Raw genomic sequence first — 27,789 nt, forward strand, 5'->3', positions numbered from 1 at the left:
ATTTTGCATTTTATTAGATAAAATTCAAGAGTTAAGGTGTGTTCAGCTGAACTTCCTCAGTTTGAGGTCCAGGTGGGTCTACAGCAGGACGACAGGTGACATCAAAATGCTGGGATGCAAAACAGAAAAAGATTAGTGCATAAAAAAAAGCATTAATTCATCAAGCTGCCACTTGAACCCTTCAGCCATCTTTTCAATTTTAAAGAGATGAATTCCTGCCAAAATAATACTTTTTTGGTATTTTATTTCAGGTTTTGGTCTGTTTTCTGAGTACCAACCTGTCTGAGGGCTCCTGGTGTCAAATATAGGTGTCCTGCTGTCCACATGGGCACCATGAGAACAGACGACAGGGTCATCGTCCAGCCCAAAGCGTAAGCCCAGTCAGGGTAAACATACCACTCATTAATCTTAACGTGTTGAAAATGAACCAGATGTAATATGAAGGAAATCTGGGAAATTTAACATAAACATGAGTGGATTTTGAAATATTATAAACATTTTTGTCTTTTTGTAAGAAGTTTTTTTTTTATCTCCCTAAGAGAATAACTTTTTTGTAAGAAGTTTTTTACAGAGAGATTGTGAATTTCCAGCAGAATTTAAATAAAACAGGTGGTTTGTGTCCTGTCATGTCTTCAATAATGCACAAAAGACGATCAGCTCCTAATTAAAGATGGGATTGTCTATTTTGAATATCTTAAGAATTACAAGACTAAAGAAATGTGTTTTATTTATGCTTTGCCAATAAAATCAGAGGCATTTAAACTGAGTAGTTTTCAGTGAGATGTAAGATGTGTGAAAAAAAAACTTCTATGGGAAAAAAGACTAGAAAAATCGAGAAAGAAATAATCATACTGTTGGCAGATTTTGGTGTAAAATTATACTTTTTAATCTTGTTTCTTTTTTTCTTTTTTAAATCAAGAAGTGAATTTCTGATTGAAAATGAGAGAAGCATCTCCCTAAGGGAATAACAAAAGTATTAATAACAAAACGTATTAGAAATATTTTTATTATCCTGAATAATAAGTGAAAAAACATGCCATTGGCATAATTGTGATCAAAACCTTATAACTGCTGAGCAACTTTTTGCATGTTTCATTTGGCATTTTGTCAATTTATCTTTTATGATGACTGCATGTCTTCACCATTTGAGGTTATGCCACTGTAGAAAAAAGTGAATTTAAGTCCTTTGTATCTTTACCAGTAGTGGTAGTTATTATCAGTACTGTTAATTTTATGACAAGTTTCACTTATCAAAAACTTCAGAGCATCGAATGCATATCATATTACCACAACAAACTATTTAATTGGGGTTTTATTAAACATGCCAACACTGTGACTAGTTTAGTTTATGGTTTGTGAAACATGTCCGCCTGGACTAAATGCGTGCGAAAACATCCTTGATGATGCTCTTGATCCATCGAGACACAATGTCTAAAATCTTATTTCACAGGAATATAGTAGGAGCAAATGAAACTAATGAAGAATTTTCATTAAAGAAAATGGTTTGTTGGTTTCCAGTGGCCATGCATACCTTGCTTTGTCTTCAAACTTATGTAGACAGTTTTATATTGTTTAAGTATATTAAGGTAGGTTTTATAGTACTAAATAGGCAGAGACTCCAGATCAGATGTGACCTCCAAGCACTTTGAATTGCCTTGTTGCTGAAAATGTGCTATATAAATAAAATTACCTTACCTTACCTTACCTCCACCACATTTAGCTGAGGAGACCATTTGTTCAGGATGTAAGATTAAAGACATATGAATACTTTGCCAGAGACTTTATATAAAGGAAAGGAAGATAGGCTGCAGGAGTTTTCTTAGAGTTCAAAGTTGGCTCAGAAGTCCTTCAGGAATGTGTACTCAGTTTTTTTGTTTTTACTTCATCTGACACATGACTGTGCTGTTAAAGTCAACACAAGAGAAGTGGTGGGAAATTGTGCATTACGACTTGGTAGTACACCTGTATTAGCCACAGAAAATATTCAATAATTTTCATGATTTTGCATGCAAAATGTTTACATGCAAATTTTGACATTTGAAAACACCTCTGGCAAAAGAACCACAGCAATAATCGTTTTAATTAAGTCACAAATGACTTATTTATTAATTTTGTTTTCTAATTTGAAAGACTTTTATTGTTAAGGCTACAGAAGAAGGACATGGTTATATTGTCATCTCTTTGCACTAAGTCTCATTGATGCCCACGGCCTAATGCTTTCACAATGAAAATAAATCTTCAGTACAAGCTACATGACTGTAATGAGCGAGACACAGCTGTCGACTAAGAGGCTTAGCTGGATGCTGAGCTGCATCGTACACAGAGTGGAGGGGGGCTCAAATAAATATGTAACTGTGTGGTAAATCAATCTATCAGTTGTTTTCTTTTTTACCGTTTTGTTTAAAGTGGCAGAATATTTAATACAGAATGAAACAAGAGCTGAAAGTCGAGCTTTCCTTTTATCCCAGAGCACCAGGCTGACAGATGAGATGCAGCAGGCAATGTGGTCTGCAGGGATGTGTTGTTCTGTAATGTTTAGGCTGCCAAGCTACCCCACCCTCTCACTCTTTCTGTGAACACACAAGTGGGCCAGTTGAACTGGTATTTGGATTAGCTAAGGACTGTTACTTGAAAAAGGATATCCTGTGGTGTTTCTGGGAGTGGTCTACAAATGTTAGCAGACACTGGTGGTTTACCGTGGCTTTCTGCTCCATAATGGCATCCGTTGAATGAGGTCAGACATGATTCATGTACTTTTTCTGTATTCGAAGAGGAGCTTACACAGCTGCAGCCTAAAAGACAGCTGATTCACAGGCTGAAGTTACTGTACATCCCACGTTGGGTGTAACAAAGACAGTGCTGTTCCTGATATTTCCCTTAAAGCAAATTAGATTAACTCAACTTGACGTATCCGAAATGTTAATTTATCCAGTGTTTCACTGAGAATTCAGGAGAACATTCAAGTTAAAGGGGACCTATGTGGTGGTGCAGGGGCAAAGCACAACCCAAGTAGTGAGTCGTCTCTTTGACGGTGGTCGCAGGTTCGATTCCCGGCCTGGTGACATTTGTCACATGTTTTCCCCCTCTCTCATTACCCTCTTTTCTGTTGAACTACTTTCAAATAAAGGCCTCTAGAGCCAACAAAACCTTAAAAAAGGTAAATAAATCAGGATAGGTCCATGGGCTACATAAAACATATTCATTACACTTTTTGCACAGTTCGTCTGCTCAGTTCTGCCAATTTTGAGCTCCTTGCAGAATGAGCTGTTTTAGGGTTTTATCACTTTTAGGCAAATGAACTGCTACTGGCCACGCCCTCACACCTCAATATTTACACTTGCATTTTATACAGAAAACAAAAAGATGCACAATGGTCAACAATAAAACTTGTCTTTTCCAGCAGCCATTGTAGCACACATACAGTGGTAAAATCAGCCTACCAAATGTCTAACAATGAAGTGAGTGGAGCTTTGGTTGTTTGTTAACTGGGCACTACCCACCCATCGTGATGTCATAATCAGGAATTTATTGAAATGGCTCGACTTCCAGACACCAAAATAATTTACATTATTGCCAGAAATTGGTATGGCAGGTTTGTTTTAGAACTTGGGCTGTTTCTAGAAGCAGTAGAAAGCCAAATGGAGGAACAAAACGTGCAAAAAGTGAATTTTACTTAACAGGTCCTCTTTATATGAGATTTGCTGATTTATGCTATGCAAATACACACCCCTCCCTTTGTAAAAAAACAAAACAAAAACAAAACAAAACAAAAACAAAACAGATAGATTCCTGAGAGATTTTGAGATTTGGCAGAAGAAAACTGTGATCCTAGTAAACTGAAGATAAAAGTGCAATACCTTAGTTTTTAATTCATCATTAAAGTAAAACTATGAAGACAAGAAAGGAAATTGGTCCAAAGATCCAATTAGATATTGGTATTGGTAATGCATCCTAATTCATTCAAAAGTGCAGTTTAAAATTTAAGGGTGCATTCACACCATCCCTGTTTGGTCCGCTTTAACAGACTTGGAATGTCCGGTTCGTTTGTGGAGCTGTGAAAGCGTAATCAAACCCTGATGCGGACCAAAAAACCGAGCTCTGGTCCATCTAAAAACCTAGACCTCTGTTTGGTTGAAGTGAACTCTGGTGCAGCTCGAACATATCTCTGCCTGCCAAGCGGATCGGAGACCCCTCTGGAAGCAGACTATAGAGCAGGGGATTCTGGGTAGATACAACCAAAACAAACACGCAAGTCTAGCAGGAGAAATGGTTCAACAACAAAGTCCCAAAACCGCCCACATTTCATTTTTGTTTACATTTTGTAAAGAAGAAAATTGCGCTTATGCCTTCTTCAGAAGTTTTTGTGTCGTTTTTTTCAGTAGTTCTTGATGCAGCGACACCACAGGCGATGGAAGGAACTACTTTTTCAAAGAGTTTCTATCTATCTATCTATCTATCTATCTGTCTGTCTGTCTACATCTATCTATCCAAAAATAACAGTGTAGAGGGTAGTGTCATGGTGCAAAAAGTCTGGCCAGGAAATGCAACCATAGCTTTAAGGCTGCTTTGTGTTTTTGTTGAGGGGAGCGCCCTTTGGGATGATGTCATTGTGATCCAGAGCAGGAGGGGCGAGGCGGACAGCCGCTCATCCACCGGTATCATGGCTTCCTAACCGGAGGGGGAAGTGACTGAGAGGAAAACAAGGACTTTTCTCTGTTGAATACCCGAATTATCACTGCCCTTTCCAGAACCCGAGATTTAGGACAGAGGGGTTCGGCCTCCCGACTCTCCGCCACTGGCCGCCCCTGGGATCCAGGCTCTTACTTTAGTTTTCGTATCGGTGAATTTCCATTCGTAAACCGTGGAAGATGGCCGACCCGGCGGAGTGCACCATCAAAGTGATGTGCCGTTTCAGGCCCCTGAACAGCTCCGAGGTTACCAGAGGCGACAAATACATTCCCAAATTTCAAGGGGAAGATACTGTCGTTATCGGGGTGAGTTGTTTTATTCTGAGTGCCCGCAGGCGGTTACTTGACAGAATGCTCTGACACATCTCGCCATTTCCGATTGTCCTGTAGCTACCGCGGTTAGCACCTTTAGCTTGTTAGCTTCAGCTAGCAGCGCTGAGCTGTCATTCAACAAAGCCACAGGCTGCCACAGGCTAAATTATCAACAATCCCAGTCCACCAACTTAGTATGTGGATTATTTATCAAGATATAATATATTTCGTTTCTATGCACCTGTAACTGTAAAGCTGACAGTTATGAACCGTTTGCGTCAGTATGAAGGGTAAATCAGCTTTGATATGGTGATGGCTAGCAAACAGTTAGCTAACAGGCTAGGCCAGCTTCTTCATTGCAGATTAACTGGCCCATGCTAGCAGGCTAGTTTTAATGCTGTAGCTTAATTAAAGCTAACATGAGCTATCTGGCCAGCTGGACACGTAGCGGACCCTCCTATAAACCGTGTCGTAGAGGAGGTCTGGCTATCACAAAGAAGTGTGTTGTCATTAGAGATAAGGGAACAGCTTGGAGATATAGTAATTATCGTGGTAATTAGATATAGTGTTGATCTAATTTAATGTATTTAAAGAGCCAATTCTCAACATGCGTCACTGTACACGCACAAGTCATCTCCAGGGATGTTCAGTTTTGTCAGATTTCTCCAACCTTTTACATTTAGAATGGAGAACATTATAGCAAACAGTTCAATTACATCCAGTTATATTTACTACCATAGATATTCACTCATGTTTTCCCAGCTGGTACCATGTCTGGTCTTCTGACCTGATAATTATTTTTTAGCAATTTTTTGGGGATTCTTCCTCCCTGTAAGGATTATAACTGTGAAGTACTGGATAGATGATGTTAAATCAATTTCTTATGATGATATGCCTGGTACAGAAACCAACACTAATTGCTCCTTTGGACCTATTTCATTCCTTACCTTCACAGTTACTTTAACAGTGAATTAGAAATTAAGATGGTACACTTTTATTTTCAGCCGTATTGAGAACTAATTTCAATTTTCATGTTTCTGCAAAGTTCAGCTCGAGAGCCGCGAGTAGCTCTTTGGCTCTGTGGCTCACTTAATATATTAAACAAATGAAATATTGCCCTATTTTCATGAAAAGCCCTGGCCCCACCCTAGCAACTTTGGTAAATATGGTTAAGAACTACCACTAACGATAACATGTAAAAGGAAAATATTCCAAAGGTTCTTTGACCGACGTGTCTTATTGACTAAAAATGGTGGGAGTTTGCAGTTTTGATCCAAAATCAGCCCACAAATTTAAATCAGCCAATATTTATCTTGAAGATCACTGGAAACTGGCTGATTCTGATCGATAGTTCATCTGTATACCACTCAGTCAAAATTCAGCTGACTTTAAGGGTTTCTTAAATTGATTTTTAAAATGGATTTCAAAAGAAGCCAACAGTTTCTGTTAAATATTCAGTGTTTTGTGAGGACAGAAGCATTCGCTCAGGGGTATTTTCTTTAGGACAGGAGAACAGAGACCACATAAATTACAGGCAGCAATACCTGCAGGTTATGCATAAACTGGGAGTAGACAATAAAAAGGCCAGAACCTATAAAAGCACAACTACAGAGATAATTCAGAACAAACCAAACCACTCAAACTATAAAGTAAATCAATAAGGAAAGTTTTAGGTCTGGTCTTAAAGCAGACAAGGTTTCTGACTAATGGACAAAACCTGAGGAAAAAAACCCTGCCCTTTGAAATCTGCCGTCCATTCAATTATTATATGATAAAGCACGCTTTCATTAAAGACAAGAAAACCCATTAAATTCGCGTTTAATTTAAACAGGCTTTTATTCATAGAGTTCATGCAACAACATATTAAGTGCAGCGTGAAATTAGGAAAGATGACATTGTTATATTATTCATGAATGTCATAATGAAAATATTGATTGGGGTTGACCCACCTCAATATGTCCTTTTTATCATTACAATGTCTCCACCACTCTTCCTTTGCTTTATGATCGAGGTCACATCTTGCCCAAGAAATCCAGTTGCATTTTTTGCTCTCATTGAGATTGATGATGATGATGGTTGTGATTCAGTGTGCTAACATTTCTGGTTTTACTTTATGAGTGACTTTTTAGAAGTTGCATGGTTGGGACTCAATCAGCCGTGTGGTGTCGGCGCTGTCATTCGCTCCCTGGTGATACAAACCCTTATCAGGCTTGGTCAGGATAAAAAGCTTTTGTGTAAAGAGGAAGTTTTATTTTCATTGGCCTGTACAGAACAATATAAAAATCCCAGTTTACACAAATTTACTCTGGCATGCATCAGTCCAGATTACGCCTGTCATGATGACGCATTTTTCTGGACGATAAATTGCCCCAGAAATTAATGTGAAAACAATAAGATTGTTGTTTTAAGACTGTTTCAAGTAATATGTTAATGACATAATGATGCAAACTTGCCCTCTCAAAGACCAGTAAACTTAAATTTTGTGCAGAACACACCACCATGCTGGAACTGGAAGATATCTTAAAAATCCAAAATAAAAGGCATTAACCCAAAACGATAAATAAAAAACAAATAAAAACAACATACAGCTAAGGTTGGGTGATATGAACTTTGAAATTTGTCACAATATTTTGTGGGACTATTGTGAAAACAATAAAATTATAATGGATCAGGTAACTGCTTTTGAAAAACATTCCTATTTAAAATTGACTTCTTCAGGATACCAGTTATTTAAAAAGTGTGATTTATATCACCAAACTGCACACACTAACTGAATTTAATCATATTTTCTATTGTACTGATATTTATCGACTCTCTTTTGCAACAAACTGTGGAGAAAATAGTAAAAATTCAGATGATGGTGTCAAATCATTAATTTAAATTTATCTAGACAATAAATCCTACATTTTATAATAAAAAATGTGAAAAATGGCTACACAAAACCATAAATCTCTCTGTATGCAAAATTGCCCTTCAGAAAATATTATTCATAAGAATGGAAATGATCAAGCTCCTTTTGATTTTTTTAAGAGATTAATTGATTCATTGTTGTGTGTGTCCGGTTTCATCCAGATCTGTTTGGCTGAAATGAACCTATTTGTTTTTTTGTTTTTTTTTATATATTTAGTTTGTTTCCTCTCATCTTCTTAGCTGTCTAAAAGTGTGCGCATATTCTGCCATAAAAACATGGTTAAATATTAGAATTTCCTTGTGGACTTTGACTGCAATATACTAACTCATACAAACTCATATAATCTCATATTAAACAGAGACTACAAAGCCTTAGAATTTTTCCTTTTGGGCTGATCAGATATTCATCCCATTCCTCTTTTATTTAAACTTTAGGTGTTAAATGTTGAATACAACAGAGTTATTCATTTGTTTCATGCAAAACAAAGGCGACTGTTGTAACTGCAGCCACTTCCTGAGCAGCCGTGCCGACTCTGGCTGCAGGCCTTTGGCTCTCAGAGCCCCTAAGGCGTGGTGCAGCCCTGCCCAGCTCAGAGTGCCAGTCATGCTGCTGGAACAGCAGTGCACGTTAGTGGAAACGCATGTGTTGCAAAGCAGCAGCCTGTTGCCTCTGATGGTGCATCTGCTTTGGCGAGTGCAGCACTCGTAGGTAGCAGCAGCAGCAGCAGCATTGCCCCCTGGGTAATCTCCTTGTTTTCTCTCCTGGTTACCAGCTGTTTGACCAATCAGGGTAGGCTGCTGGCCGGGAACTGGGCAATCTCTCGGGGTGGGGAGGGTAATTATTATCGTGATGTACTGATGCTCTAGAGTCATTTTGCTTTTATTTTTGGTTCATTTTTAGAAACCTGATGTTATGGCTGGGCAATATGGCTTAAAAATGATATCAGTTGTTTCAGAACGGATTCAATTGGCTATTTTAATTTTTTTTTCCGAAAGACAAAAAATATTCACAAAAAGTGAATTTTATTTCCACCATCCCTTCTGTTAGTTGTGGGATGTAGTATCAGGGAAAAACTATGAGATTGTTTTTTTTATTGCAAGAATGTAGATATTAGCAGAATAAATATGCAATTATACCAGAAGAATATCTTAAGTATAGGAAAAAGTTGTTTTAATGAGGAAAAAAGCTTGAATAGTTATTAAAATCTGACTTGACCAGCTCAGTTTGTTGTCCTTTCTTTGAAACAGACACATTAGTTTGCTCAATTCTTTAAAAATAATTTGATGCTGAAGTGTTCAAATTTGAAGTATTAGCTTATCTGTAAAACACATAAAGTGTAACTTTACAAGATGCTTACATTCCCCATTTAAATTTTTTTTGTTTCGTAAGTGATGCACCACTTCACTTTTTCACTTCTGATAAAAATATCTCAGTTTTTATACCGGCTGATACAGAAAAACAGCTGATTTGACTTAAAACATTTTTTTAACACAGACATAAATGTAAAGAATGACAAGTATATTTAATAACTCTGCACCAGTAAAGCACACTTAAACACTCCAATAGCTTCACAAGTTTGGTCAAACATGTAAAACAACACAACTTGAATTTATTCAGTCAGTGCAATTAACTGACAAATGTCCACTGATACTCAAACTAGAATTATTGTCAATATCGGCACTGATACAGATATCAAATCTGTGCATCTTTTTTATTTATATATATATATGAAGTTCTGTTTCAACTTTATTCTCATAATACTACGACTGTAATTCTGCAATAACATGACTTTTTTCTTGGAATTAATAAACGTAGCCTTTCCCTAACATTCCCTCCTAGAGCTGATGTGAGTTCAAAAATCTAAATAAATAAAAACCGTAAAACATGTTTATGAAACAAGATGGCGGCTTTGGACGGATTAACTTTGGTGAACCCAAATTCAGATTTGGGTTCACCAAAAATTTGATTAATTGATAAAATGTGTTTATCGCTAAGCCCTACTTGAGGTTTTGCCATTACCACATTGATATCACTGTACCTGAGTGGATACAGACTTTTATTTAAAAGCATCTCATTACAACATTCTGCTACTTTTTTGCCTGAAAGATAGGAAGATAAAATTTCCAGATGAGGTTGTACTGGTGGTGGAGTTACAAGCTTGATTCGGTGCTAAGGGCAAACACGTTTGTGAATTATTCATGCTGCTGCTGCTGCTTCTCCATTCACTTGTAGGCTAAAATATCAGATTATTATCCTATGGTTTCCTGTCATTTTCCTGGTTTCTATTCAGGAACCCAGGGAAGTCCCATCAAACAGAAATGAGCTATTTTTAGAGCATGGCAGATAACCTTGTGCACTGTAGGATGGCCTAGTTAAAGTCTGATTTCTGTTATGAAAGAAGCAAAGATTTTACCCAAAAACAAATTCAGTGATTTCAATTGATTTAGAGGACAACATTACACTGTGCTATGACAAAAGGGAGAGGGTGATCAAGCTCTTATCACTCCAACAATACATTACAGTGTAATTGCAATTTAAAACAGTAATCCAATTAGTGAGAAGTGTAAGTAACGAGGTCAATGGCTGCAGCGACAGTGAGGACGTTAAACCTCCCATTGTTTGCTCCCAACCTTTTGTCAGTTTGGATATCAGCTGCCTGCTGTGGTTAATGACCAGGATGTCGATCTCTGGAGGGAAATACTGCTGTTTCAAAATCCTGATCGGCTATACGCTAATGTGTGTATATATATATATATATATATATATATATATATATATATATATATATATATATATATATATATATATATATACAATGATGTCTTCTTTTTCCTTTTAGCTTAAATTAGGAGTATGTTTTGGATATTTAAAATGTCTTCCAGTTCCAGTGAATTTAAAGTTATTGATATTTGAGACTATGTTCTCGCATTATTATTACCCTTTTGTTACTTGAAAATGGTCTTAAAACCACAAGATTATCTTTTATTACAATAATTTCTGAGATAATTTATCGTCAATTAGAGTTTGTGGAGACAGGCATACTTGAATACTTTTCCAAGTTGTCATGCATCCCTCAGACAACCACACCTCTTCACAGCCAGAGATGAGTCAACTGGAAATGCGAATCCCCTAAACGCAGCACGCCGCCTCAGACAAACCTCAGAGTTGCTTGTAACATCAGATTCATTGCCCTTCGCTTTCCATCTTAAAGCAGCTGCATTGATCGCCTTCTCACTAGAATTGAGCCTCAAAGTTTTGATTGGCTCACAGGTTGCCAACATCAGCTACACTGTGCTTGATCCAATAGACTGTCTCCTAAACTGCTGCTTAAAGCTCATGAGCTGGTTTTGGGTCATTTTGCAGAATTCAGGTTTAAAATAATCAGTAATGTTAAAGTTTTATCACTTCCAAAAACTTCTTGTATCATAACACTGACAGAGATTAGCTGAGGTAAAACAATCTACTCCCAATTTCTCTACTGGACTCTACTTTGCCCAAAGTATTTTAAATATTCATTAACAAAAGATATGTATATAAATAAAAGTTGTGGTATAGTTTAAGCCTTGGCATGGTTTGCTGAGTTATATCGCAGAAGAATTCAACAAATATTTGTCGGGTTTATGTTAAACACACACCAAAAAACATGGGTAGAAAATATGGGTGATCATTTACTGCATCGTTTATCATTTGTTGTGATAAATTACTTGTAAAATTTTTATTTGTTGTTGTGATAAATATCTAATTATATTTAAAAAACAAAACTGTCCATAGTGTTGGGATTATTTTGACTATTTTTTTCCACAATTTGTTCGAGAGCCTGAATAAATACATAAATATTGTGTGCAGTTTAGTGATAAAATCACACTTAACTTTTAAGTGGCTGGTGTCCTGAAGAAGCACATTAGACATGGATTGAATTGAAAATCATCCTGTTTTAATGTGTTGTCAAATACAAAAAGTAGATTTTTATTGTTTTGTTTTAGCTTTTATACATTTAAAGAAGAAAAGTTTGTATTTTTTTCCCCATTATAGGCAAAATTGGCTGTTTTCACTCATTAGATAATCAATGAATCACAAACCATTTCTTTAAAAAAACAGGTTCAAATTTTTCCCTTTTACCACACAGCTAAAGCCGGTGTGTGACACTTTTACTGTTTTTGTGAAAACACTAAAGCATCATGAGCTTTTGAGCCAAGTTGGCAAGTAGGTGTGAAGTGTTCAGTGTCCTGAACAGAGCTGAGAGCATCGTGGTTGGTTTATGTAACAGACTTGTGAAAGGTTGAAGTACGTTAAACGCACTTTGCAGCCATGTTGTAAAAATGTCCTTTGTTTTCAGATAAACTGTTGCTCATGATATTTTCCTCTTTATTTCAGGGTAAACCCTACATGTTTGACAGAGTGTTTCAGTCAAATACAACACAAGAACAAGTCTACAATGCTTGTGCCCAAAAGATTGTAAAAGGTGAGATTTACAGCTTCAGCCAAAGCCGAAGCCATTTGAATCGTCGTTTCACCGTTTTATTATTGTCCGTTTTCCAAATAGATGTTCTTGAGGGATACAATGGGACAATTTTTGCTTATGGACAGACGTCATCTGGGAAAACACACACCATGGAGGTAAGAAGTAACTTAGTAATACTTTCAGGTCATCACATTTAAGATTCTTCTCTTTAAATTGCCTTTGCTTTCTGTTTTTAGGGGAATCTCCATGACACAGACGCAATGGGCATCATCCCCAGGATAGTACAGGACATTTTCAACTACATCTATTCCATGGATGAAAACCTGGAGTTTCATATTAAAGTAAGGATGTTGTTTTGATGACATTTTCTTCATGGTTTGGTTTTTTATTTTATGAAATGACATGCAGTTTTGTTCTGCTGCATCATGTTTCCTGTGTTTTTCAGTTTATTTTCTAAATACACTTCTGGTTTTTGTCTTGCAGCTCATAGTGCAACAAATAGTCTTGAGAAAATATTCAAAATTTTTCTGATATTACAAACCTTAAAGTATTTTATTGGGATTTTATGCGATCGACAAACAGAAAATAACATTTAATTGGAGTTTGCCAAAAGGAGATCAAAATGTAACTTTATGGTCAACGTGCAAAACCTTGTGTGTAGCACAAAATGAGCATTGCATGTGGCAGCATCAGGATGTGTGAATAGAATAAATGCAGGGCAGTGACGTAAGAAAAAAGTTCAGAGGCTATAAAAGCTTAGATTCTGCAGTTGAGGTTCACCTTCCAGCAGGACAACAACTGAAACGTAGAGCAGGACTAAAGCATATTCATGACTTGGACCGGCTCAGTCAAAGTCCAGGCCTACATTTTAATCAGAATCTGTGGCAATACTTAAACATTGATGTTCACAGATTTTTTTTTCCATCCAAGAACAGGACAGGAGAAGAAAAAACTCAGAAATGTTGAGATTAGACTAAAAAAAAATCGGAAATTTCCAAATGTTGAAAATTTTCGACTTTAGGAGTCGAAAATTTTCGACTTTTTTTTGTTGCTACTTTTAAAATTTTGGAGCTTAGAAATGTCTTTATTTTTCTAGAAAATCTGAGATTAAATTGAAAATTTGAGTTTTTTGGTGGATATTTACACTTTCTTTTCTCTCCAATGGCCCTACTATGCTGTCGTATGAATATAAATACAAACCATCCAATCAGTTTTTTATGTAAAATGAAAGGCAATCCAGGTTTTCTCTCCTTCCACTCCTGTTAAAATGCATCATAATTAATGGTTGTACTGTAAAAGTTTATTGGTATTCATGAAAGTTACTGTATCTGAAATAAAAATTAAAACAAGATGAAAAAAATAAACACTTAATCTCATCTCTTGATGACATTTTTTACAAGATTTAAATGCTTTATCAATAGTAAACAAAACAACCAGTAAGCTTTTGTGTATTCTCTCTGCTGAATAACTAAATAATGTGGATCTTTCTCTGTTTGCAGGTTTCATATTTTGAAATCTACTTAGACAAAATCCGAGACCTTTTGGATGGTAGGTGAATCCGTCGCCTTTCCTTAATTATTCCATACTGTGACAGCAGATGTGACAGAGAAAACTGCCAACAGCGTAAAAATGTTGGAACAGAGGGAATAGTTATTATAATCACTTGGAGGCAGACTGTTTGAGCAATAAATGCTCTTAATTTTAATTGTCAGTATTCCACGTTTACAACAGGTGGGCTGTTTAAAAGTGTCATATGTGGCTATGACTGAAAACAAGGTGTGGAACATATTTGGTAGTTTTATATATGGTGGAGTTCAGTTGTTTATTTTTAGCTTTTATATAAGAACAAACATTCTAGGAAAAGGTCAGGGACTCATAAATGGTGTGCAGATATTTAGGAGAACCAAAGAAAAATGCACTGATGCAATTAAAATTGTTTGACTTCATATAACCTTTATTTGTGTTATGAAACGACTGCTTTTACTTTCTTTCCAGTGTCGAAGACCAATTTATCAGTGCATGAAGATAAAAACAGAGTACCCTACGTCAAGGTGAGACCTGCTGTCCTGTGAAACATCTGGTAAAACCAGCTAAGGGAGCTGAATAAACCTGTTTTATTTCCCATTTTCTTTTTTTAAAGGGCTGCACTGAGAGGTTTGTGTGCAGCCCAGAGGAAGTCATGGACACGATTGATGAAGGCAAATCTAACAGACATGTAGCAGTCACAAGTAAGAAGCCATCCTGCTCTTTGCAGCAACTCAAACTGTTTATTTTCAGGCTTATTTGGGTTTATTGCAGGTGACCTTCTGACCAAAACCGTTTTTGCTCCTTAGACATGAACGAGCACAGCTCTAGGAGTCACAGCATCTTCCTGATAAACGTTAAGCAGGAGAACACTCAGACAGAGCAGAAGCTCAGTGGGAAACTCTACCTGGTGGATCTGGCTGGTAGTGAAAAGGTGACAGAAACGTCTGAGATAATCAGCCATATTTGTTGCACTCCAGCTGCGTTGCTTGAATTTGTGATTACGTTTGCAGTGTCACTTCTGTGCTTTGGGTTTCTTATGTGGTTTTGGTGTTTTTTCTGTGGTCTGCAGGTTAGTAAAACCGGTGCAGAGGGAGCCGTACTCGATGAAGCCAAGAACATCAACAAGTCTCTGTCATCTCTGGGAAACGTCATTTCTGCGTTGGCTGAAGGAACGGTGAGTTGTTTTGTTTTAATTCACCACAGAGCCGGGAAAAGTCAGGATAACTCAGGAAAAAATATTTAAATTTCCAGATTCCATCCATCCAGTCTTTAATCTATCCCTCCATACAACCGTCATCCTTCCAGTTTTTGATTTATACATCCATCTGTCCAGTCTATGATCCATTCATTCAGTTTGTATCTGTTCAATCAATCACATGAAACATTGCAGATTCCCAGTTATTGACATTTACAACCTACCTGAGCAATCTGTTGCTTTATGATTTGTTGAACATGCAGATAATGGAGGGTAATTTTGTTTTTTAATACTCAAATGTCCAGAACATCTTCAACATTGGACTTTGGATAAGATAATTTGAAAGTAAAATCTGTGCTAACATTAATGGGTAAAAAGCTTCCTGAAAATGCAGATTTGATCAGTAAAATTAATATACAAACTGTTACTCCACAACCGAATGAACATGTATCTGTTTTGACGTAATTATTCTGCAGAGCACTGAATCTCTTCCACCCTGAGGCAGTGATTTTTATTTAAATTGTTTTTATTTAAATTACATGTTAACGTCTTAATATGAGTCGTTGCTACTTATAAGAGCGGAAAGAACAGGAGCACAGCCTGTTTGCCAGCTGCACAGCCTGGAGCTTGAGCTTCCATGATGAAAACAAACATGTTTTCTGTTTTCTTTGTGCTGAATTTCCATTTTAAGACATCTACAGGTCCTTTGTGTCGCAGAAATAACTTTGCGCAGATAAAAACTCTCCTCCTAGCAACGCCTCGCTCAAGCTTTTCTTTCTCATTTCACCCTTTTCACTTTGATCAAGTGTAGGTTTGTTCTGCGGCTCATTCGCTCTGTAAACAACCTGCGGCGGACAGCTGCTGAGATATTTATGACGCTCTGAAACAAATTAGCTATTGTCTGGAGATGTCTCCTTCCCCGCTGAGCAGAATGTGTTGTAAGGAACGATGGCAGCCTGCTGCAGCGTGGCTGTTTTTACTCAAAGTGATCATATATCAGGTGATTTGGTAATGACCAGGTAGTTGTGAGAACAGAAACATAACCTGCTAAATCTCAGTGTTTCAGACTGGAACATCTCAGTTCAGGAAATGCCAGCTGTGTTTCAGTTCTTGTTCTCTTTTCTAACTTTGGTTTTTCCCATTTATAATGTATAAATAGTATGAATTAGTCATTCAGCTCCGTTACGATGCAATCTTCTGTTCATGCTTTCAGGCCTACATCCCTTACCGAGACAGCAAGATGACCCGTATCCTGCAGGACTCTCTGGGTGGTAACTGTCGAACCACCATAGTGATCTGCTGCTCACCTTCCTCCTACAACGAGGCTGAAACCAAATCCACCCTGATGTTTGGACAAAGGTAACCCAGAAGAACAGACTGAACAGCTTTACTTTTTGGCACAAAAGAGTGACTGAATGTTGGGTCTCTTCTTTTGTTTGGAAATCAAGTTTATTTGAATGTCACATTTCATGGATTGTTCAAAGAGCTCTGCATGCTAAATGCATAATACAGTTTCCAATTATGAATAAACACAACGTTTTGTAAAATCGCATTAGATATTTTGATCAATTTCAATTATGAATCCAAATAAACTTTAAGCATGTGGGGTTTTAGCCTTAATTGACAGGAGCTCAGTGTTTCAGCTGGTTTGCAGTTTTCTGGAGGTTTTTTCCCTCGTGTTCTAGAAATGTGTTTCCGGTGATAGAAGGCTGATTTTGTAATTGTCTTTGTGTCTCTTTGAAGGTCCATCACTACACCCAGATTTTGGACCTGATGATTAGTTTCTGTAGTAATTGAAGCTGTGATCTGACTATAGATCATTTATCTTTTGAAAAACCTCAATATTGTGAATTACAGCTTCAAAAACATCTAAAGATAAATTAGTCTTTTTTATTTTGTTACTGTATTGTGATCCTAGACTGAAAAACAGCAATCCAACTTTAATTTGAGTATAATTTGGAACTCAGTCTGTATGAATGCCAGTTAAGGGAATCATTAACTGGCAGCCCTGCTGTTACTGCTTTGTTCAGCTCTCTTTTACCAGCATCTACTCTTTAATTTTTCACAAGGTTGGAGCATATAAAAAGAGGGATCTTTCTTCATTCCTCTTTGCACAATCTCTCGCAATCATCCATAATCGAGTCTGGGTCGTATTTGCATGTTGTGTAAATGTAACCAGTGTTAGAATCACCGTACCAGTCCAAATAGTTTAGCAAACTTAAAATGAATTCACTGTTGTAGTGGTTGGACTAGAAAAGTGTTTTTTCCAGGATAAATTAGCCTTTCTGTTGCATCATTTATACCCCAGGGACACCAAAAGATAAGCATTACTAATTAAAAACTTGCATTATTAAAGAAAAATGTGAAATTTTGTTCTCAAACTGAAATATTAGGAGCTTGCTTTGCTGATTACATTCATTCCAGTTTCCTGATTTTTATTTTTTTCAAACATCCAGAGCAAAGACCATTAAGAACACGGTGACGGTGAACATCGAGCTGACAGCAGAGCAGTGGAAGCAGAAATACGAGAGGGAGAAGGAGAAGAACAAAACTCTGAGGAACACCATCAACTGGCTGGAGAACGAGCTCAACCGCTGGAGAAACGGTGAGGCAGAACCCGCTCCGGTTTCACTGGTTCCGGCCTAAATCACCTCTCTGCAGACCTCATTGTGTATTTTTTCTGTTTTCTTTACTCGACACCAGGAGAGAGCGTTCCCGTGGAGGAGCAGTTCGACAAAGAGAAGGCGAACGCCGAGGTGCTTGCTCTGGACAACATCATCAACGAAAAGTCGGCCTCAACGCCCAATGTGCCCGGCGTTCGTCTCACCGACGTAGAGAAGGACAAGTGTGAGGCAGAGCTGACGAAGCTTTACAAACAGCTGGACGATAAGGTGAGGCAGAGCAAACTGCAGCAGTCTGTAACGTAGATGAATATAGTTTTAGGTTTCCATTCAAGCCTTAAAGAAGTGTGGCACTGTGCTGCTCTGCTGCAAAAACCGCAGGAATCAACATTTGGTGTAGTGGTTCAGTGAAAGCAAGTATCAAAATAATTGGGATTCAGCTGCAAATGTTGGTGTTTTTCAGGCTCTTATGTTCCCTTTAGTGACAGAGTTTATTCTTAGACCCTTATATACATGCTTCAAGTATCAGTTAAGTGTTTCCGGGTTGCTTAAAGGGATCTGTTATGTAAAATGAAACATTTTTGTATTTCTTTTTGGATCTGTACTTCTTCTAAAATCAGCCCAAGCATTAAAAAGAACCTTGCAGTTATTTTTGTTTTAGCAGTAAGCAATAAGTTAATGTTTTTTTTGGCGTCTAGAAAGTGAGCCGTTTCAAAAACCTCCTGATTAAGACGCATTCACAGGCTCTGTGCCGTTACCTAGCAACCCCAGCGGCGTCACCTAGCAACCCATATGGAATTTCAGCATGTTTGGTCAGATGGTTTTACTACTGTACAATGGCTGCTGGAAAAGGGAGAAATGAATAGAGTTGATGATGAAGAAGAAAAGCTTTGTTGTGTTATTTATGTTAATATTCTTAAAAATGTTAAAATCTGCTTTGTTAATCCCTTATTCAGCTGATTTTTCTATGTTTTTTTGGCTTCAGATATGGAAAACAATTGCCACTGGTTTTGTAGTTGGGGGTTGTTAAGTCAGTCTTGTAATTTAAATTTGTTTTTTGCCTTTTTAATATTCAGGATGAAGAAATCAACCAGCAGAGCCAGTTGGTAGAGAAGCTGAAGCAGCAGATGCTCGACCAGGAGGAGGTGAGATCTGAAGGTCCAACAGATGGGAAGGACGAAATGTTCAATGTAGTTTAACAGACACTGGGGGTTGCAGACAACAAGTCAGTGAATTAAACTGAGCTAAAACAGATTTAATTTAATATTCCTGACCTGTAGGAACAGTTAAAATGTTGTATTATTTCTCTCTTACTGAGAAGTTTAAAACCTAATGGCCCATGTTGTTCAGCTGCTGGCTTCCTCCCGGAGGGATCACGAGAACCTACAGGCGGAGCTGAACCGCCTTCAGACGGAGAACGAGGCCTCCAAGGAGGAGGTGAAGGAGGTGCTGCAGGCCCTGGAGGAGCTGGCTGTCAACTACGACCAAAAGAGCCAGGAGGTGGAGGACAAGACCAAGGAGTTTGAGTCCATCAGTGAGGAGCTCAGCCAAAAATCTGTAAGGATGGCACAGAAAAAGTCACTTCCACAGAAAAACTCACAGATACTGCAAGGTATCCGAGTTGTTTTTACTCAGATACCTTACAGTAGCAGAGCTAGATGCTTCATTTATTTATTTACAGTTTAAAATTGAACATAAAAGTTTTGAATGAAAAGAAGTTGGAACAAGTAAATCTTAGTCAGTTTGTGATTCCATGAGCAACTAAGCAGCAATCAACCATCCATGTAGATGCATCTTTAAATGTAAAATAGCCAATAAGTTTATGTGCAAATAACAAAGAAAAGAAAAACATATCTTTTGTAATGATACAGCATGTCACAGACATTAAAAATTTTAAAATGTAAGAAACTTTTAAATTGATCTGTCAAAACATCAATGGGTCAATTTAATGTTTTTTTAAAATATTTGTTTTTGAATTAGCACTACATCTACTACATCTAGCCACAAATGTAACCTGGCATGAAATCTTTAATAATTATCCATGATACTATTATTCACAAGCCTGAAGTCGGATTTCCCTTAAAAAATATATTTTCAATGTGATTTCAGTTTCAAACCAAAGTAAATCCCTTTCAGACAATGCAGCAGTGGAGACAGGAAGTAATTAATTCATCAAACATGGCCGAGTATTTCAACAGTCAGGTGACTTGGTTTATTATTGTCACGAGAAACTGTCGAAAGGTTAAGCTTCAACTCTGGCTGGGCCAGATTATCTCTCTTTCAAGCACACAGTTTCACTGTGTCAGTCATAAATACACTGCCAAAAAAAAACCTTACCAGGTATTTGTATCTAGTTTCTAGTGCAAATATCTTTGTACACTTGAAATAAGACAAAACTAACTTATAGGTATCTTTTCAGCAGTATACAGGAGCTTGTTTTAAGTGAGTAGTTCCTTAATATTGAAATTTGCTAGTTTCATTGGCAGATTATTTCACTTGTAACAAGACATTTTTCCTTTGTTATAAGTGAAATAATCTGCCAGGGGAACTAGTACCTTTTCATCAATATTGCTGAAAATTTACTTGTAAGTTAGTTTTTGTCTTTTTCAAGTGTGCTAACATATTTAGAAACTAGAACACAACTGCTTGGTAAGATGTTGTAGTTTTGCAGTGTAATGAATAATGTTTTATAATCTCCTGTTTGCTTGCAGTCCATCTTGTCCTCTCTGGACTCTGAGCTCCAGAAGCTGAAGGAAATGTCCAATCACCAGAAGAAGAGAGTGACTGAGATGATGTCATCTCTGCTCAAAGACTTGGCTGAAATTGGCATTGCTGTTGGCAGCAATGACATCAAGGTACCAGGACTGTTTCTGCATTTTTTTCTCTCATGTTTGACTTTTTCTTCCTTCCGTTTAATTTAATCTCATCCTTTTTGATTCTTGGGGTAATTTCGTAGCAACACGAGGGCGGCAGCGGCCTGATAGACGAGGAGTTCACAGTGGCTCGTCTCTACATCAGCAAGCTGAAGTCGGAGGTGAAGACGATGGTGAAGCGCTGCAAGCAGCTGGAGGGCATCCAGTCTGAGAGCAACAAAAAGATGGACGAGAACGAGAAAGAACTGGCTGCCTGTCAGCTGCGCATCTCCCAGGTATTTAAAACTTTAAGAACGTCTATATGGAGGTACAAATACCTCTGTTTCTGAATTTTCTTGATGGTTATCTTTGTTGTAAGCATGAGGAATGTTGTCTGTCCACAGCATGAGGCTAAAATCAAGTCCCTGACTGAGTATCTCCAGAATGTGGAGCAGAAGAAGAGGCAGCTGGAGGAGAACGTCGACTCGCTCAATGAGGAGCTTGTGAAGCTCAGCGCTCAGGGTACGTCTCTTTTTTATCGAGTCAGTGTGTATGAGCATCCTTCAAGACTCTTACTTTTATCTGTCTACAATTAAGGCCTTAAAATGTCCTAAAGATGCAGTATGCAACTTTTTAAAAGAATTTTAGATATTTGTTAAAACTGTTTTCTGTGTTGTAATGGTGTAATATGAGACAGATGATCTGTGAAAAGGTCGACCTCCTCCACCTCTTCCCTGAGTTTCTTTTAACATTTGAAGAAATGCACCGCTCCCGACCAAAAACAACCAATCACAACCAGGAGGAGGGTCTTTGCGCTGTCGCTGCTAAATGTACTAATGGCAAAGAAATGATTTGTAGTTACAGGAAAATCTTTTATCTACCGTCATCAGTGGATATGCTAACTAGCCTTAGCATTAACAACATTCTATGCTAGCAGGATAGAGTAGCGCCTCCAGGAGGTAGATTGACAGCGCTAAGACCCGCCTCCTGGCTCTGATTGGTTGTTTGTAGTTGGCACTGGGAGAAGGCAGGAGTTTTTTTTTCTTCCTCATACTGTTTTGTCACAACGTGGTGACGGTTTCAACAAATATGACAACATATTTTATAAAAAATTATATACTGCAGCTATATAATTTTTTTTTCATTTGAACAAAAGTAAGTTGGCCTTAAAGACATTAATCAGAGCTTAAATTTTGTCTTGACAAGACTGCTTAATCTAGTATATTGTTTTGATTTGTTTTTTTAGTGCAAAACTTTTCTGTCATAAGTTTGAGTTGCAGTGCGTATGCCGTTTATTTGTATATTCAGAGATGAAGGACATTTCATGACCATTTTAAAAGGAGAGGTGATGGTACCAAGTTACTAAGACATCTTCATTGTGTTCTGTGACTTGAGACGGTTGAGGCTATCGCTGTCTGCTAACATACCCCTGCTAGCTAGCCAGCCAACTAGCTTTTTTTACATCTATCATGGGTTAGTGAAACTTTATCCACAGTTGGCGTTAAATTTGCTATGACCTAACAGAATCGGGAGTTAATTAAAGAACCTAGCACCCAGAGTTGTGACTGCTACCGAGTCAGAACTCTGTAGCAGTAGAGTTATGGAAACAACCCACCTGTTTCTTTATTTGGAATATTATTAGGTACTTGGGAATGCTTTTTGCTCGTAAAACGGTTAAAAAAGTCAATTAAAACTTTGTCTGTTTCACTGCATTTGATTATTTCAATATGTTGACCTTTTTTAACCAATGGGAATCTTCTCTTGTACAGAGAAAGTTCATGCAATGGAGAAGGAAAATGAGATCCAGACTGCTAATGAAGTTAAGGTAAGTCTCATTTAAATCACTGCTTTATGGGAACTGAAGTTAAATCTGTGTGTAAAATGTCTAAAATTATATTTATGTTTGTGTTCAGGAAGCGGTGGAGAAGCAGATCCACTCCCACCGTGAAGCCCACCAGAAACAGATCAGCAGCCTGAGAGACGAGCTGGACAACAAGGAGAAACTCATCACCGAGCTGCAGGAGTAAGACCTCTTTAATTTTTAATCAAATGAAATGCAGGCTCTGTAATTAATCGCAATTAATTGAAAACTATATGTTGACAAAATAAGCAACATTTTCAATCCAGTAACCTTTTTTGTTGCTAAATTATTCAGTAAATGGATATATGAGCTCAACAAAGGGGAAACATCAAAGAAGACCGATTATGCAGAATTCACTTTTTCATATGTTTTTGTTCTTCCATTTGGGTCTGAAGTAGGGCTGTTGTAAACGAATATTTTAGTAATCGAGTAATCTATCGATTATTCTTACGATTAATCAAGTTATCAGATAAAAAAAATATGTGTAAATTAAAATATTGGTGGGGGTGCTGTGGTGGCGCAGGGGCAAAGCACAACCCACGTATTGAGGCCTTGGTCCTCGTGGCGGTGGTCGCAGGTTTGATTCCCGGCCTGGTGACATTTCCCGCATGTCTTCCCCCTCTCTCAATACCCTATTTCCTGTCGAACTACTTTCAAATAAAGGCCACTAGAGCCAACAAAACCTTAAAAAAAAAAAAAGAAAAAAAAAGGTAAATCTTATATAACACTGGTGTTACTATCGGATATCATTATCATTCAAATTTTCGGCTGCTGCAAAAAATAAATGTGTTGTTGTTGAATCACTAGCTAGAAACCACTTGCTGCATTCTTGTTGGTTGTGCAGGAGGCTCTACTAATGCTTTTCAAAGATGTGCACTTGCATAATTACGCATCTGTTTGCTGCCATTTTCACGTGAGTGTAAACGTTGAGTTGGGAGGGCGTGGCCAGCTGCAACTTATTTGGATTTAAGTTGACAAGACGCCCTAAAACAACTGAAACTGAGCAGACGAAAAGCTCATTGTCTACAAAAGATTTTGTGAAAAAACTGTAATGAACATGCTTTGTTTAACCCACAGATCTATTCTAACATTTTCAAGGAAAAATGTTAGATCACCTTTGAAATCTGATATAGATTAATCAGAATTGACGCATTAAAGTTCCAACCCTACTGTAGTTTGTGTCTGCTGGTGCTGCTTTACTCAGACGAATATTAAGACGAAGATTAAACTTTAGATCTACTCGTATTGAGTTGAGATGGTGCACTGAGGCAGATATTTTAATCGTTACTCGGTTTTATTTCCTCCCAGCTTGAACCAGAAGATCATGCTGGAGCAGGAGAGGCTCAAAGTGGAGCACGAGAAGCTGAAGTCCACCGACCAGGAGAAGAGCCGCAAGCTGCACGAGCTCACGTAGGTTTCGCACACGTACAGAAAGCCCAGCTTGGTGCAGATTCATCAGTTTGCTGCTGACGTTTGACACGCGGTTACCGTTTCTGATGTGCTTCCTGTTATTCAGGGTGATGCAGGACAGACGGGAGCAGGCCAGACAGGACCTGAAGGGGCTGGAAGAGACAGTGGTGCGTTCAGTAATGACTTAGGCTGCATTACTTCTACTTGTTTTGAGTTTTTACCTCATTTGATCTTTTTCTGTTGCAGGCAAAAGAGCTGCAGACTCTCCACAACCTGAGGAAACTCTTTGTTCAGGATTTGGCTACCAGAGTCAAGAAGGTGATTGCTTTTTATCTTACATGTGTGTGTGTGGCACTGATTTATTTAGGGCTGCAAGTAATGTTTATTAACAATTTATTGGATAAAAATAATTGCCACATTCTGCTAATTTTTTATGCAGCATTAGAAACGCATTAAAAAATGCAAGTAAACATAATTTAGTCAATAACTAATCCATTAAAATAAACATTTTATTGCTTAAAATGCAATTGCAGCGTTTCTTTAGTGAACGTACGATCATTTGTAGGATGCTTCTACAGCTAAAAATACTTCAGTGTGTGATGATATTTTTTTCAGTTGGTCAATTAATAATTGGACAGCAAAAGGTGCTTGATATGTTTTGTTTTTTTAAACAGAATTTGATGCAGGTGAGGCTAGAAATGGCGCTTGAGTTCTGGGTAGAACATATTTACAAACAAATTAATTTTTTATCTTAAATTCAACATATGTATGTATTTATGTATTTTTTGGCTTTATTACTCCTCTGAGTGTGTTGTTCTTCCAGCACGTGTTTTATTTTAGTTTTTTTGTATAATCCCGTTAACGATTAATCAATTATTAAATTAGTTGATTATTTCAGTAATCGATTTATTAATCCGATTAATCGTTTCAGCCCTACAGTCACTGATTTTTACTTATTTGTGTCTGTAACTTGTACTTTATTTACCTTTTCAGAGTGCGGAGATGGACTCTGATGACACAGGAGGCAGCGCGGCACAAAAACAGAAAATCTCCTTTCTTGAGAACAATCTTGAGCAACTCACCAAGGTTCACAAACAGGTAGGAGTCACCATTTTTTAAACGCTTCTACCATCTTGGTTGTTATGGTAACCACTTCTCTACTGCTCAGTTAGCTTTATTTTACCAACCGGATTTTTTTCCTGTGGTCCTTTTCTGACGAACTGAATTTGTTCCCCAGCTGGTTCGTGATAATGCAGACCTGCGCTGTGAGCTTCCAAAACTGGAAAAACGTCTTCGCGCTACGGCTGAGCGGGTCAAGGCGTTGGAATCTGCACTGAAGGAGGCCAAGGAGAACGCCGCACGCGACCGCAAGCGCTACCAGCAGGAGGTGGACCGCATCAAGGAAGCCGTCCGGGCCAAGAACATGGCCCGGAGGGGACACTCGGCCCAGATCGGTTAGTAGGCGGACGAGCTGGGAAGCGCATCTATTCATGTTTTCTGGAGCTGTAATAAAAGACAAATCCGTTCTTGTTCACCACTTCTCTAGCCAAACCCATCCGGCCCGGACAGCCGCCGGCTGCATCTCCAACCCACCCCAACATCAACCGCAGCGGAGGCGGCTTCTACCAGAACAGCCAGCCGGTGGCCATCAGGGGAGGAGGCAGCAAGCCGGATAAAAAGTGAGTGCAGAAGACGTTTTGTTTGCTGTTATTATGCATGGGTTCCCACACTTACAGCTGCAGTACTTAACTTTTATAAAACAAAATATATTTTTACATATTTGTTGAAACTGTCACCATGTCATGATAGTGTAGCATGAGGCAGATAATCTGTGAAAAGAATAACGCTCCTCTGTCTTCTCCCAGTGCTAAATAGAAACAACCAATCAGAGCCAGGAGGCGGGTCTCAGTGCTGTCAATCATGCCCATGTGCGCTTCTCATCCTATCTCTCACTCTCTTGCTCTCTGATACTTTTCCCCATCAGCAGAGCCTGTCATGAATGCTAATGTTAGTTAGCATAACCACCAATGCATTCAGGAGATTGACAGCACTAAGACCCGTCTCCTGGCTGTGATTGGTTGTTTTTTGGTCTTCAGATGGCAGCAGCTGCTCAGAGAGGAGGTGGAAAAGATTTTCAGAATATCTGTCTTATTACATGCTGTCACAACATGGTGACTGGTTCAGCAAATATTTAAAAAAACATCTTCTAAGAGTTACATACTGAAACTTTAAAGTATACATTCATGTGCTTCTTTTTGTTGGTTTATCACATAAATACCAAATAAGATACATTCAATATTTTGTTTGTAACAAAATGAGTAAAAAGTTCAGCAGTGCTTCTTTCAAGCTGAAACAACCAGCAGCTTGATTGTTTTTCATTCTTTAAGTGTGATGTTTTATGGACGCCATCTTGTTTTGTTATACTCCACAGCTGAAGAGCCGCAGAATAGAAGAATGACACCACAGAAGAAGAGCAACGTCACCCACCTGCCCACCCACCCGACAACTTGTCATTCCATTACAGCAAACTGGTGCCGCTGCGGAGCCACGAAGGAGTTTTGGATTTATAAATATATATATATAAATATTCCCGGCCTGTACAGCTCCCCAAACACTTCCACCCACCCCTCACTCCTCTAGTTCTCAATATGAATATCTCTCTTTCTCTTATGGGATATAATAATTTAAATAAATGAAAAGAAACAGTAATTTTAATTTACAAGAAGCAGGATAATATTCTTATTCACCAAACCAAACTAAGTCTCGAGCGCAGCCTTGTTTGTTTTTTGTTTTGTTTTTTTGAGGGGTTTTTTGGCGAGCGAAACCGTGCACGATCTCGAATGTTTAGCTTCGGTTTCGTTTTTGTTTTGCACAGTCTGTCATCACCCGTCGTCTTCGTGCGAGTAGTTCTGCACTGTGCCAAGCTGAATGTAAACGGTAGCAAGAAAACAAACTCCTAAAAGAAGGGGAAAAAAAAGACCAAAAAAATGAAGAAAAGAGCTCGATCTTATAGGCTAACTTCTGTACATTTTATTACGTCTTCTGAGTTAACCACAGTTTTCTCTGTATAGATTTTACATGCTTCATAAAGGAGGAAATTAAACTTGTTTTGCGTCGAGTAGAAGGTGTCGAACACTACTGTTTCTGTGCTTGTACAGATGTAAAATCGGCACTACTGCACACGTTTCCCCGGAGAGAAAACTGCAAGGAAACGGCTAAAAAAAAATTTTAAAAGAAGGATTTAAAAATAATAAATATAATAATAATGAAAAGAAAGCCGTGCAACAGTTGTACTGTAGATGTATTTAACTAAATACCTGTGGAGGCCATTTGTTCTTATCATCAAGTTAAATTAAAACTGTACTTGTTGGTGGCTTCGTTGGAAGGATTTGAAAAATGCAGAGGGATGAAGTGGGAAAATGAGAATGATCCGGTTAACACAGCAAACTTCCACCCTTTTGGCCTACACAAAGTTGCTAAATGTAATGTTTTTAACTAATATAAGTGGGTATCGTCGCTGTTAATAGACTCTATTTATGTATGTCAGCACACAAACTGCAGCCGATTAGACAGAAATTGAAACTCACAATCGTCACACAATCGTCGTCGTCCAGGAGCTAAAAAAACAATTTCTCTACAAGGGTGCCTCGCTTCTTCAATCATCTTCTTCCCTACTTTTTCTTCTTTTTTTGTAGATGTAAGACCTGTTTTATGCTGGGTTTTATGTGCTGTTATTGTTCAATAGATGGTGTAGATGTTTGATCGATAAGTTTGGGAGATGGGTTGATGGATTGGATCCTCGCTGCTGATCAGCCAGTCAGGAACAGCGAGGTCAAAGGAAGGAAAAACACAAATTGCACATTAATCTTATGTCGTCACGTCGGTGAAAATAAAAGGGTTTATTTAACTAAAACTAACCAGCGGGTGTAGGATTTTTTTTTAGTGTTGTA

At 38.0% G+C, this 27,789-nt stretch overlaps 1 protein-coding gene across 1 annotated transcript; it reads left to right on the top strand.

Annotated features, from left to right (window-relative positions):
* The first annotated feature begins 4,603 nt into the window (after nucleotides 1-4,603).
* LOC106962517 (kinesin-1 heavy chain) lies at nucleotides 4,604-27,747 on the top strand. Its single transcript, XM_015056972.1, has 26 exons — nucleotides 4,604-4,994; nucleotides 12,286-12,373; nucleotides 12,455-12,528; nucleotides 12,610-12,714; nucleotides 13,873-13,921; nucleotides 14,369-14,424; nucleotides 14,514-14,601; nucleotides 14,707-14,831; nucleotides 14,970-15,074; nucleotides 16,309-16,454; nucleotides 17,552-17,700; nucleotides 17,799-17,986; nucleotides 18,793-18,861; nucleotides 19,067-19,273; nucleotides 20,428-20,571; nucleotides 20,673-20,864; nucleotides 20,973-21,090; nucleotides 22,338-22,393; nucleotides 22,482-22,591; nucleotides 23,738-23,839; nucleotides 23,946-24,006; nucleotides 24,086-24,157; nucleotides 24,833-24,937; nucleotides 25,077-25,293; nucleotides 25,386-25,518; nucleotides 26,271-27,747. The coding sequence occupies exons 1-26, from the start codon at nucleotides 4,869-4,871 to the stop codon at nucleotides 26,272-26,274; spliced, it is 2,889 nt and encodes a 962-aa protein (XP_014912458.1). The 5' UTR covers nucleotides 4,604-4,868; the 3' UTR covers nucleotides 26,275-27,747.
* The last annotated feature ends 42 nt before the right edge of the window (nucleotides 27,748-27,789 follow it).

The sequence above is a fragment of the Poecilia latipinna genome, unplaced genomic scaffold (assembly GCF_001443285.1).
Source record: "Poecilia latipinna isolate Pla-1442-1.1 unplaced genomic scaffold, P_latipinna-1.0 Scaffold1424, whole genome shotgun sequence".
In the NCBI taxonomy this organism is placed as follows: Eukaryota; Metazoa; Chordata; class Actinopteri; order Cyprinodontiformes; family Poeciliidae; genus Poecilia; species Poecilia latipinna.